The sequence below is a fragment of the Mustela nivalis genome, assembly GCF_964662115.1.
Source record: "Mustela nivalis genome assembly, chromosome: 1".
Classification (NCBI taxonomy): domain Eukaryota; kingdom Metazoa; phylum Chordata; class Mammalia; order Carnivora; family Mustelidae; genus Mustela; species Mustela nivalis.
In genome coordinates this window covers 148,249,500-148,266,461 of record NC_139020.1, presented here as the reverse complement: position 1 = coordinate 148,266,461, position 16,962 = coordinate 148,249,500, and the positions used below count along the sequence as shown (strand labels likewise).

Genomic DNA, 16,962 nt, shown 5'->3' with positions numbered 1-16,962 from the left:
CTCAGCTTTCTTTTGAGGTCTTTTGGGCTGATAAGTCATTCTCCATCCTCTCACTTTCAATCTGGAGGTGTCTGTAGGTTCAAAATGAGTCTCTTATAGACAGCATATGGGTGAGTCCTGCTTTTTTATCCAGTCTGAAACCCTGTGGCTTTTAATGGCAGCATTCAGCCCATTCACGTTGAGAATAACTATTGAAAGATATGAAGTTAGTGCCATTGTATTGCCTTTAAAGTCCACGTTTCTATAGATTGTCTCTATAAATTTTAGGTTTTCTTTCTTCTTTTATAGGATTTCCCTTTATATTTCTTGTAGAGCTGGCTTGATGATCACATATTCTTTCAGTTTCTGCTGGTACTGTAAGCTCTTTCTCCATCCATTCTGAATAACATCCTTGCTGGATTAAGTATCCTGGGCTGCATGTTCTTCCATTTAGTATCCTGAATATGTCTTGCTAGTCTTTTCTGGCTTGCCAGGTCTCTGTGGACAGGTCTGATGTTATTTTGATGTTCTTCCCTCTGTACATAAGATATCTTTTCTCCCTGGCTGCTCTCAGGATAGCTGCTTTGGCTCTAAGATTTGTAAGCTTCACTAGTAGTATATGTCAGTGTGTTGATCTATTTTTATTGATTTTTGGAAGGAATCTTCTCTGCCTCTTGGGCACAAATGCTTGTTTCTTTCCCCAGATTAGAGAAGTTCTCAGGTCTAATTTGCTCAAATATAGCCTCTAGTCCTCTCTCTTTCTCCATCTCCCCAGGGATCACAATAATTCTGACCTTGGAATGTTTCTTGGCATTATTCTGTTCTTATGGGTTACTAGCTGCCTATCCCTATCTTCGTCAACTTCTTTTCTTTCTGTCAGTTTTTTTTCTAGATCACTAATTCGTTCTGCTGCCTTATGTACCCTGGCTGTTAAAATATTTAGTTTAGAATGTGTCTTGTTCATAGCATTTTAAAGTTCAGCTTGATTCAATCTCATTTCTGCCCTTAGAGATTCTATATTGTCACTAATGCTTTTTTTAAACCTAGTTATTGACTTCATGATTGCTACCCTGATGTCTATCTCTGACACCTTGCTTATATCCGTGTTCATTAGATCTGTGGAAGAGGACATTGTTTCTGGTTCTTTTCTTTGTTAGGAGTTCCTCCTCCTAGTCATTCTGTTGAGGGATGGTTGAGGGAATGTACAGAATCTAAAATATCAACCACTACATAAACAAAATGCACCTTAGAAAAAAATCTGAAGTTGTTGAAAGCTACCACGGATATGCCACCAGAGCCAAGATGATCCAAAACAAAACAAAACAAAAAAAAAAAAAAAAAGAAAGAAAGAAACAAAGAAAAGAGGGGGAAAAAAGGGTGAGGGGTGTGGGAAGAGTGATTATAATCTCTCAGGGTAGACACAGCAGGGTGATCTGCCTGTTCCTGCTTGATTTTTGGTCTGTGTATTAGAAGACACTATATCCCCAAATTGCAAAGAAATCAGAACTGACATATATATTAAGATAAAATTGAATAGAATGAAAAATGGGCTAGTGTGGGACATAAGTCTATAAAATATATGTGAAAAAAATAAAATTAAGAAGCGACTTAAAAACATAGGTTGAGAAATAATCTACTTGAAACGGGAACAGGGTTAAAAAAAATAAGAAGAAGAAATGAAACTAAAAAAGAAATGGAAAGTTTACCCTGCAGTATAAGCAAGTTGTGAAGGAACAACTGGAGCTCCCTATATTATTTTTCCTGGGCGTTAGAGTTTTACTCCCCCTTCCCTTTTTAAAAAAGATTTTATTTATTTATTTGACAGAAATAAGCTTTGCTTATTTGAAACCTGTTCTTCCAGTCTGTCTTCTGGGGGAGCAGCCTGCTACTTAGGTGTCTTTGCCTGTGGGGAATTGCCCCACCTCTTGTCAGGGGGATGGGCTTAATGTGAGCTGGTTGGCTGCAGGACTTTTGTTCTTTGGCATCTTTCCACTTCCTTTTAGAGGAAGGAATCTCAAGCCCAGAGCTCCAGTGTTGTGGTGTCGTACCCCCACCTGCTAACAGATGTTCCAGGTCAATCTATTTCCACCTCTGAATGTACCAAACTCCACAGATTAATGCAGTTTGTGCCCAGGGCACCTCTCCTGGGGAGTCACGGGGACCTGCCAGCATCTTTGGGCCTTATGACTCTGCCAGCGACCATGGGCTCTTGCATGTGCACCATTTTTCACAGCTCCTAGATCATGCTCAGTGTTGCCTCGGCATCTCTTCGTCGCCACACTGCCCTGAGAGCTGTCCCTATCATGGGCACAAGCTGTTCTAAATCTCCCCTAGGATATTAGACAGCCCGCACCTTCTAGTCCTTTCCAGAGTGGTCAGGCAGAGGTCTTTCTCTGTCCAGGCTCTGCTAGCCATTTATGGTGCCCAGAGCTGAAAGTACCCTCTGGGCTTGCTGACCGTAACCAGTCTCCCCACTCTACTGCTTGTGCATTCTATCACTTCGGGCTCCCTGTTCTTTCAGAGTCTTCTGGAAATCCTGAGTCTACAATGATACCTAGAATTCTGCCCTTCTTCACTCCCTGTACCCTTTTCAGAAGGGGATGCTTCTCACTAGATAGATTTCCAAAGGTCCTGGTTTTTTTGCCCTGGTGTTATATCACTTCCTGGTGTCTGGCTTATGGAGGCTCCCTCCCCTGTCCACTTATCTTTGGATATTTCCCCAGAAGATTCAAGGTTCCGCACCTCCTACCTTGCAAAAAGAGGTAATTTTTCTGCTTGTGGAGATCCAGATAAATATTCTTACATCTGAGGTTGAATTTGTGTGTGTTCAGAATGGTTTGATAATAGACATACAGCTAAATTCGGGGGAGGAGATGAAATGAAGTCCTCTATTCTGCCACATCTTGCCCCTCCCCCAGAATTGTTTTGTACTTAAAAGAATTCTGCAATAAACAGACCTGTCTGTAGAAAGGAAATACAATGGTCTCTATCTCACTTGTAACACGTGAGAGTAATACTCACGTATTATGAAATACATATTATGTATTACATATTATGTAATATGAAATGCATATTAAAGTTACTGTTGGACTAGCAAAACAAGAGTTTAGTGATATACTTTTCCTGAGAGTATAGAGAAACAGGCATTCATATACATTGTCTTTAGCAGTTTATTGGCTAAATATCTGTCAAAATTTAGGCATGCTTATTTCCTTTTACATATCATCTCTATTTCTAGGAATTTCTCCTGAAAATGCAAGCATATGTACTATAAATTATCCAGAATCTTTTTAAATTTTTCACCATCAACAGTGATAACAAAGGATTCATATAACTTAAATGTCCATTAAGAGAGTACCAGTTGATTAACAGGATGATAGCCATAAGATGGAGTAGAATGAGGCAGATAGATACCCATTTGGAATGATCTGCAGGATCTATTGCCAGGTTAAAAAGGGAATGTGCAGAACAGTTGCACAGTAACAAAAATAAGTAATATTGATAAATACGTATTTGCTTTTACACCCTTAAAATATTTGTAGAAGGATGCACCAGAAACAAATGGTAGTGGTTGCTTCTGGGAAGAGCAATTGAGTGATTGGAGGACAGGGATAAGTGGCAGATTAACTTTTTACATATTTTTTTCTATATTTTTTCCTTTTGAAAAAAATATGTACTTATTACCTACTAAACTTTCTGTAGAAGAGTTATACATTAGTCATGTTTGAGAAATGCAGAATATTTTACACATTTTAGTGAGTTGTAGACTTTATGATAAGAAATCTATTATTTTGGCTTTTTTTTTAAAAGATGTTATTTATTTATTTGACAGGCAGAGATCACAAGTAGGCAGAGAGGCAGACAGAGAGAGGTGGAAGCAGGCTCCCTGCTGAGCAGAGAGCCCGATGCGGGGCTTGATCCCAGGACCCTGGGATCATGACCTGAACTGAAAGCAGAGGCTTTAACCCACTGAGCCACCCAGGTCCCCCTTATTTTGGCTTTTTAATTTGACATTTAAAACTCTTTTGCAGCACTAGTAGCTTCTATCTTGACAATTGAACAACATATTCCTGCCTTCTCCCCTTACCAGCATAAAAAAAGAGCCTTAAAATCATAATTTATATAATGATTGTTTCAAGGCTGAAGAATAAGTGTCTTAACTCTTTAGAATATACATTTTATAAAGTTATGCTATTTCTTGAGAAGCTGCCCTTGAACTTTAAAATAAATTATTGCCTTAATGTAAGTCACACATATTCATTATCAAGAAATAAGAAAAGGTAGATAAGAAAAACTGATGATAGAAATTCCTTATGCAGTCTACCCAGAAATGACTGTTAACTGCTTTAATGTACTATACTTATATTACTTATTAGAAAATTTAACTCTTACTCCTTTTTTGTGAATTACTAGTTCATGTTCTTGGTCTCTTTTCAGATTTTAGTCTTTCTCTTCATTATTGATCTAATAACATGAGTATTTGCTATATACCAAAGCATTGTGCTAAGTTTGTTACTTGTGTCATCTCATTTAATCAACACTAACCCAGTGAGGTAGGTGAAGGTATCCTAAGATAAAGACACTGAGGTTCAGAGAAGATCACACAGCAAATAAATATGAAGCAAGAATTCCAGTCTAGGTCTGTCTGGTTGCAAAGTACATATTTTTAAGCCTTATACCAGTACTCTTATTTCCCTAGTCTTTCCTCTAAATGGACTTCATGAAATTACAACTAGAGCCAAAACACAAACTACACAAATAGACCCGGATCTAACCTACTCAGCCACCTGAGGAAGACGGTGATTCTGATCTTGTTTTTATAAATCCAAGACAATGGTTCTCAAAACTGACCATCAGAACACACTGGAAGATTGTTAAAATACAAATTACTTGGCCCATTTCCAGATTTTTCTGATTCATTAAGTCTGGGATGGGCCCTGAGAATTTGCATTTCTTACAAATTCTCAGATGTTGCTGATGTTGCTGGTCTGGGGACCTCACTTTGAAGACCACTACCTTATAACTCTCTCACATGAGGACTTCTCACATCTCCCTTGTGTCCCTAAACCACACTTCCTCAAGTCATTCCTTTAGTTTGTTAACCAGTGCTATTAAGTATTACCATTTTTATTATACATTACTTACAGATTTTCTTCCTTTAACTATCTTTGCACCTTCCTAGGGAGGAAATGTGTAGAGGAGTTTTTGTTTTAGATTTTTTCCTAGTTTTATTGAGATATAATTGATAAACACCACTGTGTAATTTAAGGAGTATAACATAATGACACATATGTTGTGAATCGATTAGTACTCCAAGTTTAGCTAATATCCATCATTTCATACAGATACCAAAAAAAAAAAGTTGCTTTTTCCCTTGTGATGAGAAGGCTTAGGATCTACACTCAGCAACTTTTCTGTATGTCATAGAGCAGTGCTAACTATAGTCACCATATTGTATATTACATCCCCAATATTATAATTGGAATTTTGTGCCTTTTGACCACCTTCATTCATTTCCCTACCTCCCACTTCTGATAACCACAAATGTGATCTCTTTTTCTAGGAATTGTGTGTGTGTGTGTTTAAAGATTTTATTTATTTATGTGAGACAAAGTGCATAAGCACAAGGGGGAGGGGCAGAGGGGAAGAGAAAGGGAGAACCAGACATCCCAGTGAGCAGGGAGCCTGATGTGGGCTTGATCCTAGGATCCAGGGATCATGACCTGAGCCAAAGACAGATGCTTAACCAGCTTAGTCACCCAGGCAGCGCTAGGAGTTTGTTTTTTTTTTAAGATTCCACATGTAAGTGAGATCATACAGTATTTGTCTTCTTTTTCTCTTATTTCCCCTAGCATAATGCTCTCAAGGCCCATCTCTGTTGTTGTAGGCTAGAATAGTTTAAAGCGTGTGTGTGTGTGTGTGTGTGTGTGCGCGCGCACTTTGGTTTGTTTAGAAAAGTGTTAATCTTTTTGTAGTAGGAAATTTAGCATACATGTTAGCCTGAATACCTAGACCAGTGACTGTTATTGCAGTGCTAATATAAGCATATAAACAATGTTAATATTTATAAAACTGTATCATCTTCATTTTCAATCAGTGGAAGGCTCTGTTCAGCACAATGTTGTGTTAGGCCAGGCCATCTTCTTCAGTCTCTGTTTTCATATAACAGTTTCACTTCTATCTACCTATGTAAGTATAGCCACTATTTAGGTCATTACCACCACATCAAATGTGACCACTGGTTATTTTCAGTGATGGATTAGGTTTTTGTTAATTTCTTCTTTGTACTTTCTGTTTTGCTTTAATTTTCTGTAGTGACCATTTATATTTTAAAAATAAACATTTTTTTAAAGATTTATTTTAGAAAGAGTGCATGTGAACGGGGGGCAGGGCGCAGAGGGAGAAGGAGAGAGCGAAATCACAAGCCAACTCCCCGAAATCAAGAGTTGAATACTTAACCGAATGAGCCACCCAGGCCCCCCAAAATATGAATATTAGTAAATCAACCAGCCTGGACTTATCCTGAACAATAATACCTATGAAATCACCAGTTTAATCTGTTTTTATACTTAATATGCTTTTTTATTTTTATAATTTTTGTAATACACAAATAAATTACTAAAATTATGTAACTAAAAATCAGTCAGGTACTTAAATCAGTGATGCATATTTATCACACTTAGGAAATACCATACTGTAAGTTATGCCCCTTAATATTATGAGAGCTCTTTCTTAATAATATTGTTATTAATTAATGATAGAGTTATTTGATAATCTCACTGACTAGCCTTAATTAATATTAAAGATATTAGTCCTTGATCTGTTGGGATATTTGCAAATATTTTTCTTAGTTTCTCATTTTCCTTTAACTTTATAACATTTTTGCATTTTATTTTTCTTTTGCCCATCTGGCCTTTTTCTACTTAAACATAAACTGCTTTTTATATTTTTAGTATTTTTTTTGGTAAAACTTTTTTAATATTTTTAATATTCCTTTTTTTAGTATACCCGACACACTATATTACATTAGTTTCAAGTGTACAACATAGTGACTCAACATCCCTATACATTATGTTTATGTTCACTACAAGCATAGCTAGCATCTATCACCATACAGTGCTATTAGAATACCTTTTTGACTAGGGGCACCTGGGTGGCTCAGTTGTTAAACGTCTGCCTTTAGCTCAGGTCATGATCTCAGGTCCTGGGACTGAGCCCCACATTGGGATCCCTGCTCAGCCAGAAGCCTGCTTCACCCTCTCTCCCTCCCCCTTTCTTGCTGTATCTCTGTCAAATAAATAAAATCTTAAGATAAAAAAAAAGAATACCATTGGCTATATTCCTTGTGCTATATCTTTTATTCCCATGACTTATTCATTTCATAACTGGAAGCCTTTATCTCCCACTCTCCTTGACCTATTTTGTTTATTCCCTGTCCACCACAGTTTATTCTCAGTATTTATGGGTCTGTTTCTGCTTTTTAAATTACTCCTAATTTTTTTTTTATCATGCTTTAGGTAGTCCTTAGTGATCTCAAAATGATATATTTACCCTATGTTTTTCAAAATTTTGGTTTCATTACCAGATTTAAATTTTGATATGAGGTAGGAATGTAATTTTATTTCCCCAAAATGTCACAACTCTTCCTTTATTCACTTATTTGAAATGCTACTTTTACCTTATATTAGAATCTTGTGTCTGCTTATGTCTATTTCTGTACTAGCTTTCTCTCCCAGGGATTTCTGTTTCTCTGGCAGCACCAAACTCTTTTTAGTTGGTTTTAGAATATGCAACCTTCTCTTCCAAAACTATTATTTACATTCTCAAGTGTTTATTCTTTTGGATGAATTTCAGAGTTACTGAGTCAGTTTTTCTTATAGTTCTATAGGAAATTTGATTGGGATTATAATAAATGTATATATTAAAGGGGGGAGGTATCTTTAGATATTCTTTATGGTATATGCATTATTCACTGTGGTAAAGAGTAGTAATTTGGTAATCTCACTGACTAGCCTGGAGATTCATTTTCTGCAGACTGTCTTAATAGTCTTTATATTCTTAGTGCCCTATATTCAAAATCTTGCATGAGTAATGATTGAATATGCATATGTTGGAAGGTAAATAAACAATTGATATTATAGAAAATTTGCTTGTCCTTGACTCAGATTTTTTAGACAAATGGAAAATATTCCCAACTGTGGAACAGAGAAAAACAGGGTTAATGCAATGAGAACTTTTACTACCATAAGACTAGTATTTACACAAGTAAACTGATTTTGTTTTTGAAAATTTAATTCTCATAAGAGTCTTTTTTTTTTTTAAAGATTTTTAAATTATTTTTTTATTAGAGAGAGAGAGTGACTTAGTAAGAGAGAGAGAGGAAGAAAGCACCAGCCAGGGGAGGGGCAGAGAAGCAGACTCCCCACTGAGCAGGGAGCCTGACATGGGGACTTGATCCTAAGACTCTGGGATCATGTCCTGAGTGGAAGGCAGATGCTTAACTGACTGAGGCACCCAGGCACCCTTTCATAAGAGTTCTTATAAAATATTCATAAAAGCGATAGAGTTATGAATGGGGTGGATTAGTTAAAAGCTATTAATTTCCAAATGACTTCCCAATTACCAGTCTCAGTTAACTTTGGTACATAAAATGACCAACTTACTCAGATTCTTTAAGATAGCTACACAGTTTGTTAAGATTTCAAAATGAATCTCCTAAAATACCATCTATTCTTTCAAAAAAGGGACCATTATTCTATCTTAATAATTTAAAAATGAGTACTAAATGAAGAACAATGTAATTGTTATGAGAAAAGACCACTTAGTAGTCTACTTTTTATAAATATGACATATCTACCAGATATATGTTTAACAAAAAATAATTGAACTTATTTGATAAAAATAAAATTCAGCTTATAAGGAATGGTGATTTAGTGTTTTTTTGGGGGAAATTATTGGGAGGAAATGAGAATTATGTTCAACAGATGATTTAGGTAGTCTTTCAGAAGATAATAAGTTCATCTAAATTTCTTGATATAGTAAAATTTAAGCAAATTTGGGAGTCATGAAAGTATCTGTTTAAATGAGTACCAGTATTTGTAAAACATTGTGTAGCACATACTGTAAGGCAAGTCAAGCAATCGGTCAATCAAGTGGGCTCTAGTAATTTAACAATAAGCTCCTGTTTTAAAGCTATACTGGACAATTAAGATTTTATTTTGGCATTGTATACATGAATTGCCAAATCTTTCTTTAATATTTTTTGTATTTATTGTGCTGGGAAGGTCACAAAGGAAAAATGTCTCCTGAATTTAGTCCAGTTAAAAAAGAACATGGAAATGTGATTTGTTATATAACAATGTTTCATTTATGTATCTTGTATATGATGATTGAGGGAATTAGGTAAATGATAAAATACTGACATATCTAATATTTTAGCACCTCAGTGTTGTGTATTACAGTCTCCTATTGCTTTTGATATGCAAATCAGGGCAGAAATCAAGGAACTCAGCAATTATAAGTAATATTCTTTTTTTAAAGATGAATGAAAGGTACATAAAACTTTATTATGTTTTTATAACTTATGTACATTAGATATTCTTGTGTACATATAAAATATTTTATAATAAAATTATTTAAGAAACTGGTGGGAAAACCTGTTCTCCAAAATAACTAATTAAATTATGATTTTTTTTAAAGATCTTATTTATGTATTTTATTTTTTAAAGTTTTATTTATTTTAGAGAGAGAGAGAGACCACTCAAGTGTGGGAAGGGGCAGAGGGAGAAATGTTAGCATGCTCCACACTGATTGTGGAGCCTGATGTAGAGCTCAGTCTCATGTCCCTAAGATCACAAACTGAGCTGAATCCAAGAGTATGACGCTTAACTGACTGTGTCACCCAGGTTCCCCTTTATTTATTTGAGAGAGAGAGTATGTGTGCCAGCAGGGAAAGGGGCAGGGGGAAAGGAGAGAATCTCAAGCCAACTCTACACTGAGTACACTGCAGAGCCCAGTGCAGGGCTTAATCTCTTGACCTGGAGATTATGATCTGAGCTGAAATCAAGAGAGTTGGAAACTTAACCAAATGAGCCACCCAGGGGCCCCTAAATTATGTATTCTTTATTGTAAAGTTGTTAAACTTGCCCACACAAATAATATTTTACATTATAACAAATATTCACTATAGTCGAAACATTGTCATACAAAAATAAACATTAACTTCAGAATCAATAACTGATTTGTACACTTAGAAAAATGAAGAATTAAAAAATACATATAACAAAGTGCTCATTAGTTCGCATCTCCTTAGGATGGTGATCATCACTATATAAGTTGCTTTTAATGAATTTGAGTCATTGTTATCTTTTCTGAACACATACTTAAGTATTGATGCTTAACATATTTGAAAACAGTTGTGATTATACTGTTAAGTGTAATTTCCGTAGTATAAATTATTAGTACCTTTCTCTTTTTGGAAGAGTCAGAATGGATCATCAATACACCACTGTGGCCTTGTGATAGACTGGATGTACTCAATCGACATAATCTGCTCTGTACAATTGCACATGAAATCTTAGCCAAGAGCCTTTATAGACAGACATTTGAAGTTTTGCAAAATCTACCAGGTTTTCAAAATTCTCAAGGTATGTTTCAATTAATCTGTTGTTTCAAAAGTTTCAAATAATCTATTGTCCATCTTTTTTTTTTTGTTTTTTTTTTAAGTTTTTTAAGATTTTGTTTATTTATTAGAGAGAGAGAGAGAGAGAGAGAGAGAGAGGGAGCACAAGCAGGGAGAGGCAGGGAGAGGGAGAAGCAGACTCCCCACCAAGCAAGGAGAACGCAGGACTCCATCCTAGGACCCTGGGATCATGACCTGAGCTGAAGGCAGACACTCAACTCACTGAGAACCCAGGCATCTCCATCTGATGTTTAAAGAAGAAACAGTTCTGCACCTGTTTTGGTTCAACATATATTTTTAATGATACTGTTTTCTGCAAATCTGTTCTCTGAAAATTGAATATGCTTTTTTGATTTTTGTTTTATTTTTTTAAAGCAGGGTGCTTACCTTTGGGTTATCAGCATTTCCCAACTGTTTTCATCAGTCCCCTTTCCCTACCTGTCAGGTCAGCAGCAAACAGTAATGCCCACAGCAAGCTTTATGTGGTCAAAATTCATTGTATTAGAATAATGAAAAATACTTTTTCTGTTACTTACTATATATAAATATAGATTTTTAGTTTCCATTACCTTGGAACATAGGGAAACATGGAATAATTGGAGGAAATTAACAAATGACAAGTTCAAAGAAAGGGAATGTTAATGTGGGCAATAGTAGGTAGCGCTCTTGAATCCTAAACTCAGGTCTTATATGAATAGGAAGAGAGTCCATGTTAAGGGAAGCATGAGCAAAAGCTTTGGGTCAAAATGAGCTGAGCGATAGGTTCAGAGTGGCAGCTTACCACTTCATCAGAATGTTAACCCAAGGGCCTCCCACAGTGCTTTATCAGTTAGAGAAGTTCCACTGGTAGAGATGTTCAGGAAGAGACGAAAAGGTAAGAAGATTAATTTTCTGCCAAGGCCTGAATCACTAATGAATGCTGCCAATAAAGTGATAAAGACCAGAGTCTAGGTTATAGATTGAACTGACTAAATATAGGGAATAAGAGACTGACTTCACTTTCTTCTAAGTGAGGAATTGAACTAGAAATACCCAATGAAAGATTTGTTTTTGAGAGAGAATATTAGGGGGTGATTTATTTTTAGTCATGGGAAATTAAGTCTGAGTTCTGAACTGTAGACAATGCAAGCAGAACTGTGCAAGTCATTCATTTTGAGACACTGCAGATGCAGACACATGGGATCACAAATGGATGTTAATGCAGCCTCTGCAATAATTGTCAAGCTTCCTTTCTTATTCTTTGTTACAAAATAAATGAATGTATTTGCTTTTGTTGAATGCTTATTTATTTCTTAGTCTATAAGATGATTGCATTTCAGTGACTGTGAATTCCATAGTGGGAAGCAAAGTGCCAAGGGGAACAGAGAGAAAGGAAAAGTAGTGAGAGAGAGAAGATGGAGAGACTAAAATCGATTTCATTATCCCTTTGTTTTTGTTTGTTTTCCAGAAACTGTGGAGGTCTCACAGTATAGCCTTCTCTTTAATAAACTTCTGGATGCCTGTATAGAAAGCAACAGTCTTGGTATGTCATCCTCTGTAGCAGAATTCATGATTTCAAAGAACATCCCTATTGATTTCTCCTTTCTTAGAAGATTAATTACTTCTTTAGGAAGGAGTTGTTTATGGCTCAAAGCCAGAGCCCACTACAAAAGTAAGTTACATTTTAAAAAAATTATATTTGATACATTAGTTTGACTTTGATTTTCTAACCCTGAAGCCTTGTATAATTTTTATGACTAGGCATTTAAATATGTAAAAAGAACAGTTGATACACATTCAGATAATAGTGGTCTACCCAGATTTGTGCTCTCTTTGGAAACTTACGCTTTCTTGGTTTTTTGTTTTTTGGGGGTTTTTTTGGTTGTTTTTTGTTTGTTTGTTTTACTATATCTTCATTTCTTTGTACATCAGTATGCCCACTGGAGGGTGCACAAAGGAAATAAATGACAGCATTTGAACCAGTTTGGCTTAGCTTGTAAGTATACCAGAGTAAAATAACTGGTAGAATGAAGTTTAAGGAGTATTTATATATTTTATTCATCCCCGCTATATCCCTGATCTTTATAAGTTAGAATATTTTATAGCAGGCCACATAGGAAGTACAGAGGCTGCCATTACTGAACATGATACACAAGTTTTTTGCATGGCTCCTAGTAATAGAATATTGTTAATCTATTTACAGTTGTTTCTGCCTAACCAGTAAGCCGGGAAACTAATGCTTTCTCTAATCCCAGCCACCCCACATGTATTTGATTTGGGAAGTAATTTTGTATAGAATCTGAATCCAGAAAACAATTCTTTTCTGCATTCCTGCAGTAATTCATCTTAAATTTACTTTTTTTTCTTTTCTTTTTTGAGAGAGAGTGAGCGAGAGGGGGAGGGACAGGAGAGTAAGAATTCTAAGGTTGATCTCACAATCCTGAGATCATGACCTGAGCCACCCAGACACAGTTAAATTTCTATTTCCTTAACTGCTATGTATATAACAAACATTTGAGTGCCTACTATGTGTCACTACCGTGCCAGATTTGCCAAACATCCCAGCCATTCCTACCAGCAAAGTAACCTTTCTGAATTTGGAAGTGTTTTCTACCAGCTGTGATCAGTTTAGCAGGTGGTAACTTTTTCCCCAATGAAACAAGAAAGAAAATATTACAGGTAGTAAGTTAAGTATTATTTGATAAAACTTTCATTTCAGTTAAATGTATACAGATTATGTGCTGGGTCAATCAAAAGAAGTTTTGAAAGAAGTTTTCTTTTTTTTTTTTTTTTTTTAAAGGGTGACCAGAAATTTAGAGGAGATGTAGAATTGTTTGTTCATGAACACCTCATTTCAATTTTGTGGTTGTTTCAACTCCTTATACTATTTCCCTGCAGATAACTAGAAATCACACACAAGGTATATACATACAGTTTGCTGTAACTTCTTGATTTTAGTTTTTAGAATATGTTGATGGGGTTATTTATTTTCCAAATAATTATGCAATTTGGGGAACATGCCATTGGAAGGTGTTTAGATGGCACAGGAACAAAACCTAAACTTGGAAACATTTCAGTGAGATTTCTATGGATCTCTATTTTTTAGTTGGAAATAAAATTCTAAAAGCAGTTGAACTTAAAAAAAAAAACTTGTAAAATTTTTTATTAACAGCTTTATTGAGATATAAGTCAAATACCATTACAGTTCACCCATTTATAGCAGTGGTAAGGTATTCACAGTTTGCAGCCATCACCACAGAACATTTTCATTATGCCAAAAAGAAACCCTGTATCCATTAGCAATCATTCCCCACTTTTCTCCCAAATTCTTCTAGTCCTAATTATAATTTATTTTTATAGTTTTTCTTTTTTAATAGTGTTAAAGCGATTCATGCCTAGGTGCAAGTCAGTACCTTTTTTACTAGCACGTTTCCTTTTATCTAAACATATCTGTTACACCTAGTTTCATATGCAGTGAACTTCTGGGACTTATGCAGGTGAGGTATAGGACAGAGTATTTTTGTTTTTTAAAAGATTTTCTTTGTTTATAAAAGAGAGAAATAAAGCACTAGCAGGGGGAGTGGTAGAGAGAGAGGGAGAAGCAAACTCCCCGATCCCTATCAGGGAGCCTGATGTTGGGCTCCATCTTAGGACCCTGGGATCATCACCTGAACAGGAGGCAGACGCATAACAGGCACCCAGGTGCCTCTTGTTTTCTTTTTGTTGTTTTGTTTTTTGTTTTTAATTTACCTGAGTTATAGAATGAAATGAGTAATTTACGATCACTAACCAGTCTTTTCAACATTTTATTTCCTGTCAATGTTGACATTTAAAGTATCATTGGATCTTTAGATTTCGCTTCACCCATAGTTAGCACTCTAGGAAAGCCTTTCAGTGTCTTATAATCAGTCTAGTAGTACTTGATTTTGGGCCAATGGCTTTTTCATTAAGACACTGTTAAGACTATAGTGCTAGTGCCTTTGTTTTGCTTTTTTTTTTTTTAATATTTTATAGAGTTTTATTGAAATAACTTCACATACCATAAAATTCACCCATTTAAAGTGGACAGTGCATTAGTTTTCATTATACTCACAGAATTGTGCAGCCATCATCACAATCTAATTTTAGAACATCTTCAGCACCTCAAGAAAAAGAAATCCTAAATACATTAGCATTCCCTATATGCTTCCTGCTGACCTAGCCCTAGACAACAGCTAATCTACTCTATTTTTGTCGATTTGCACATTCTGGGCATTTCACGTAAGTGAAATAATTCAGTATGTAGTTTTTTTATGACTAGCTTCTTCCACTTAGCATATTGTCTCCAGGTTCATCCATGTTGTAGCATGTATCAATACTTTATTCCTTTTTATTGCTGAATAATATTCCATTGTGCAGAATTTATTTATCCACCCATCCTTTGATGGACACTTGAGTCATGTCTACTTTTTAGTTATTATGAATAATACTATTGCAAACATTCACATGCAGGTTCTTGTGTGGACATATATTTTTATTTTTCTTGGGAGCATAACTCCTGGCTCATATGGTAAATCTGTGTTTAGCATTTTGAGAAACTACCAATGTACTTTCTCAAAGAAGCTGCATCATTTTGTTTATATGCCCACCACCCAAGTTTGAGATTTCCAGTTTCTTCATATCCTCACCAACACTTATTACACTGTGTTTTTTATTTAGCTTTCTTGGTGGATATAAACTGATATTTCATTATGGTTTTGATTTTGCATAATATTAATGATGTTGATCACCTTTCATGTGCTTATTGGCCATTTGTGTATCTTCTGTGGAGAAATGTCTGTTAAATCCTTTACCCATTTTTTTCTTTGTATGTTTCTTAATTGTATTTATTGGTTGAGTTGTAAGAGTACACACATATATACATGCACAAAATATACATATAGATATATATACAGTCTGGATGCAAGTCCTATGTAGAATACATGAATTTCAGTTTTTTCTCCACTCTGTGAATTGTCTTTCCCTTTATTTATGGCTTTGCTTTGCTTTTTGTTTTCAAACTAATCACAAGGCAACTGTCCAGGGACAATAAAGTTGCCTTCCTAATGCAACTTATTTGCTCTCCCTAGTCCTAAAAATACTGATTTTCTCTCAGAGCTGAAAAGTCAGGAAGGGAGATGTTATTAGTGTGTCCTTCCATTGTTTTTCCTGTAAAACCAAATGGGAATATTTTTCTTTTCAAATTTGCTTTTTAGGCGGAAAAGTTAATGATGGTAAATTTCTATTCAGTTTGTTATTTTTTGTTTCCCCCATCTGGTCAGCAAAGTAAAATAAGAATGTATGTAAATTATACCTATCAATAGCTAGAAAAGTTAATGAGTTGATAGGGTACGTCCTCAAAGAGACCTAGGGAGGTGGGACTACCTAGTGTTTAGAAATCCAAAATCTGTGGAGTCAGAAGGCTGGGGTTATTCCCAAAGCCCCTTACCTATCATATGGGAGTCATTGTACCTAATTTCAAAGGTAGTAAACTGTCAGTTAAAATTAGGTAAAACCTATGTATTTAACACAGGTTCCTGGCACACAGTAAGTCCTCATAGATTAACCATCATCCACATTAGATTTCTTTTTCTTTTTTTTTTCTTTTTTTTTTTTTTTAAGATTTTATTTATTTATTTGACAGAGTGATGGTGAGATAGGGAACACACTCAGGGGGAGTGAGAGAGCGAGAAGGAGGCTCCCCCCTGAGCAGTAAGCCTGATGTGGGGCTGGATCCCTGGCCTTGGGATCATGACCTGACCCGAAGGTAGCTGCTTAATGACTGAGCCACCCAGGAGCCCCCACATTAGCTTTCGTAAAGAACTTATTCTAACAAAATATTTTAAACAACTTTTATATACAGATTTAAATTGGTTTCAGTAAAGCATAACAGTATAATATTGTCTATAGTCTTAGGACTTAAGGGAATTTCCGTATATATCATTTGTAAGAAACACCTGAACAGTTTAAAAATTAAATCTCTTTTCTTGAAAAGTAAAATTTTTAGAACATGAATTGGTGAGCACCTACAACACACTGAGCACCTACAGGAAAGATACATATTTTACTTATTTTTGTATCTAAATAGTTCTTAGCTCAATGTCACACATATAATAGACAGTAAATGTTTATTACCTAAACTATAACAGCAGTATAAATAAGTGTTCAAAAATAGTATATCTATGTGACAGAAAAATCATCAAATTATAATTTCTACTTTTTTCAACATTTTGGATTCATAATTCAGGATAGGCAATAATTACAAATATATGTAGTTGCCATTAGAGCAGATCCCATTAAAACAA

The 16,962-nt window shown here is 35.4% G+C and overlaps 1 protein-coding gene across 1 annotated transcript in view; it reads left to right on the top strand.

Annotated features, from left to right (window-relative positions):
• Positions 1 to 16,962, top strand: part of TOPAZ1 (testis and ovary specific TOPAZ 1) — a 128,835-nt gene that overhangs the window by 107,294 nt on the left and 4,579 nt on the right. Inside the window, exons 18-19 of the mRNA XM_082724755.1 lie at positions 10,461 to 10,625; positions 12,108 to 12,311. Coding sequence (XP_082580881.1) covers positions 10,461 to 10,625; positions 12,108 to 12,311 — 369 coding nt within the window. The remainder of the gene's footprint in view (positions 1 to 10,460; positions 10,626 to 12,107; positions 12,312 to 16,962) is intronic.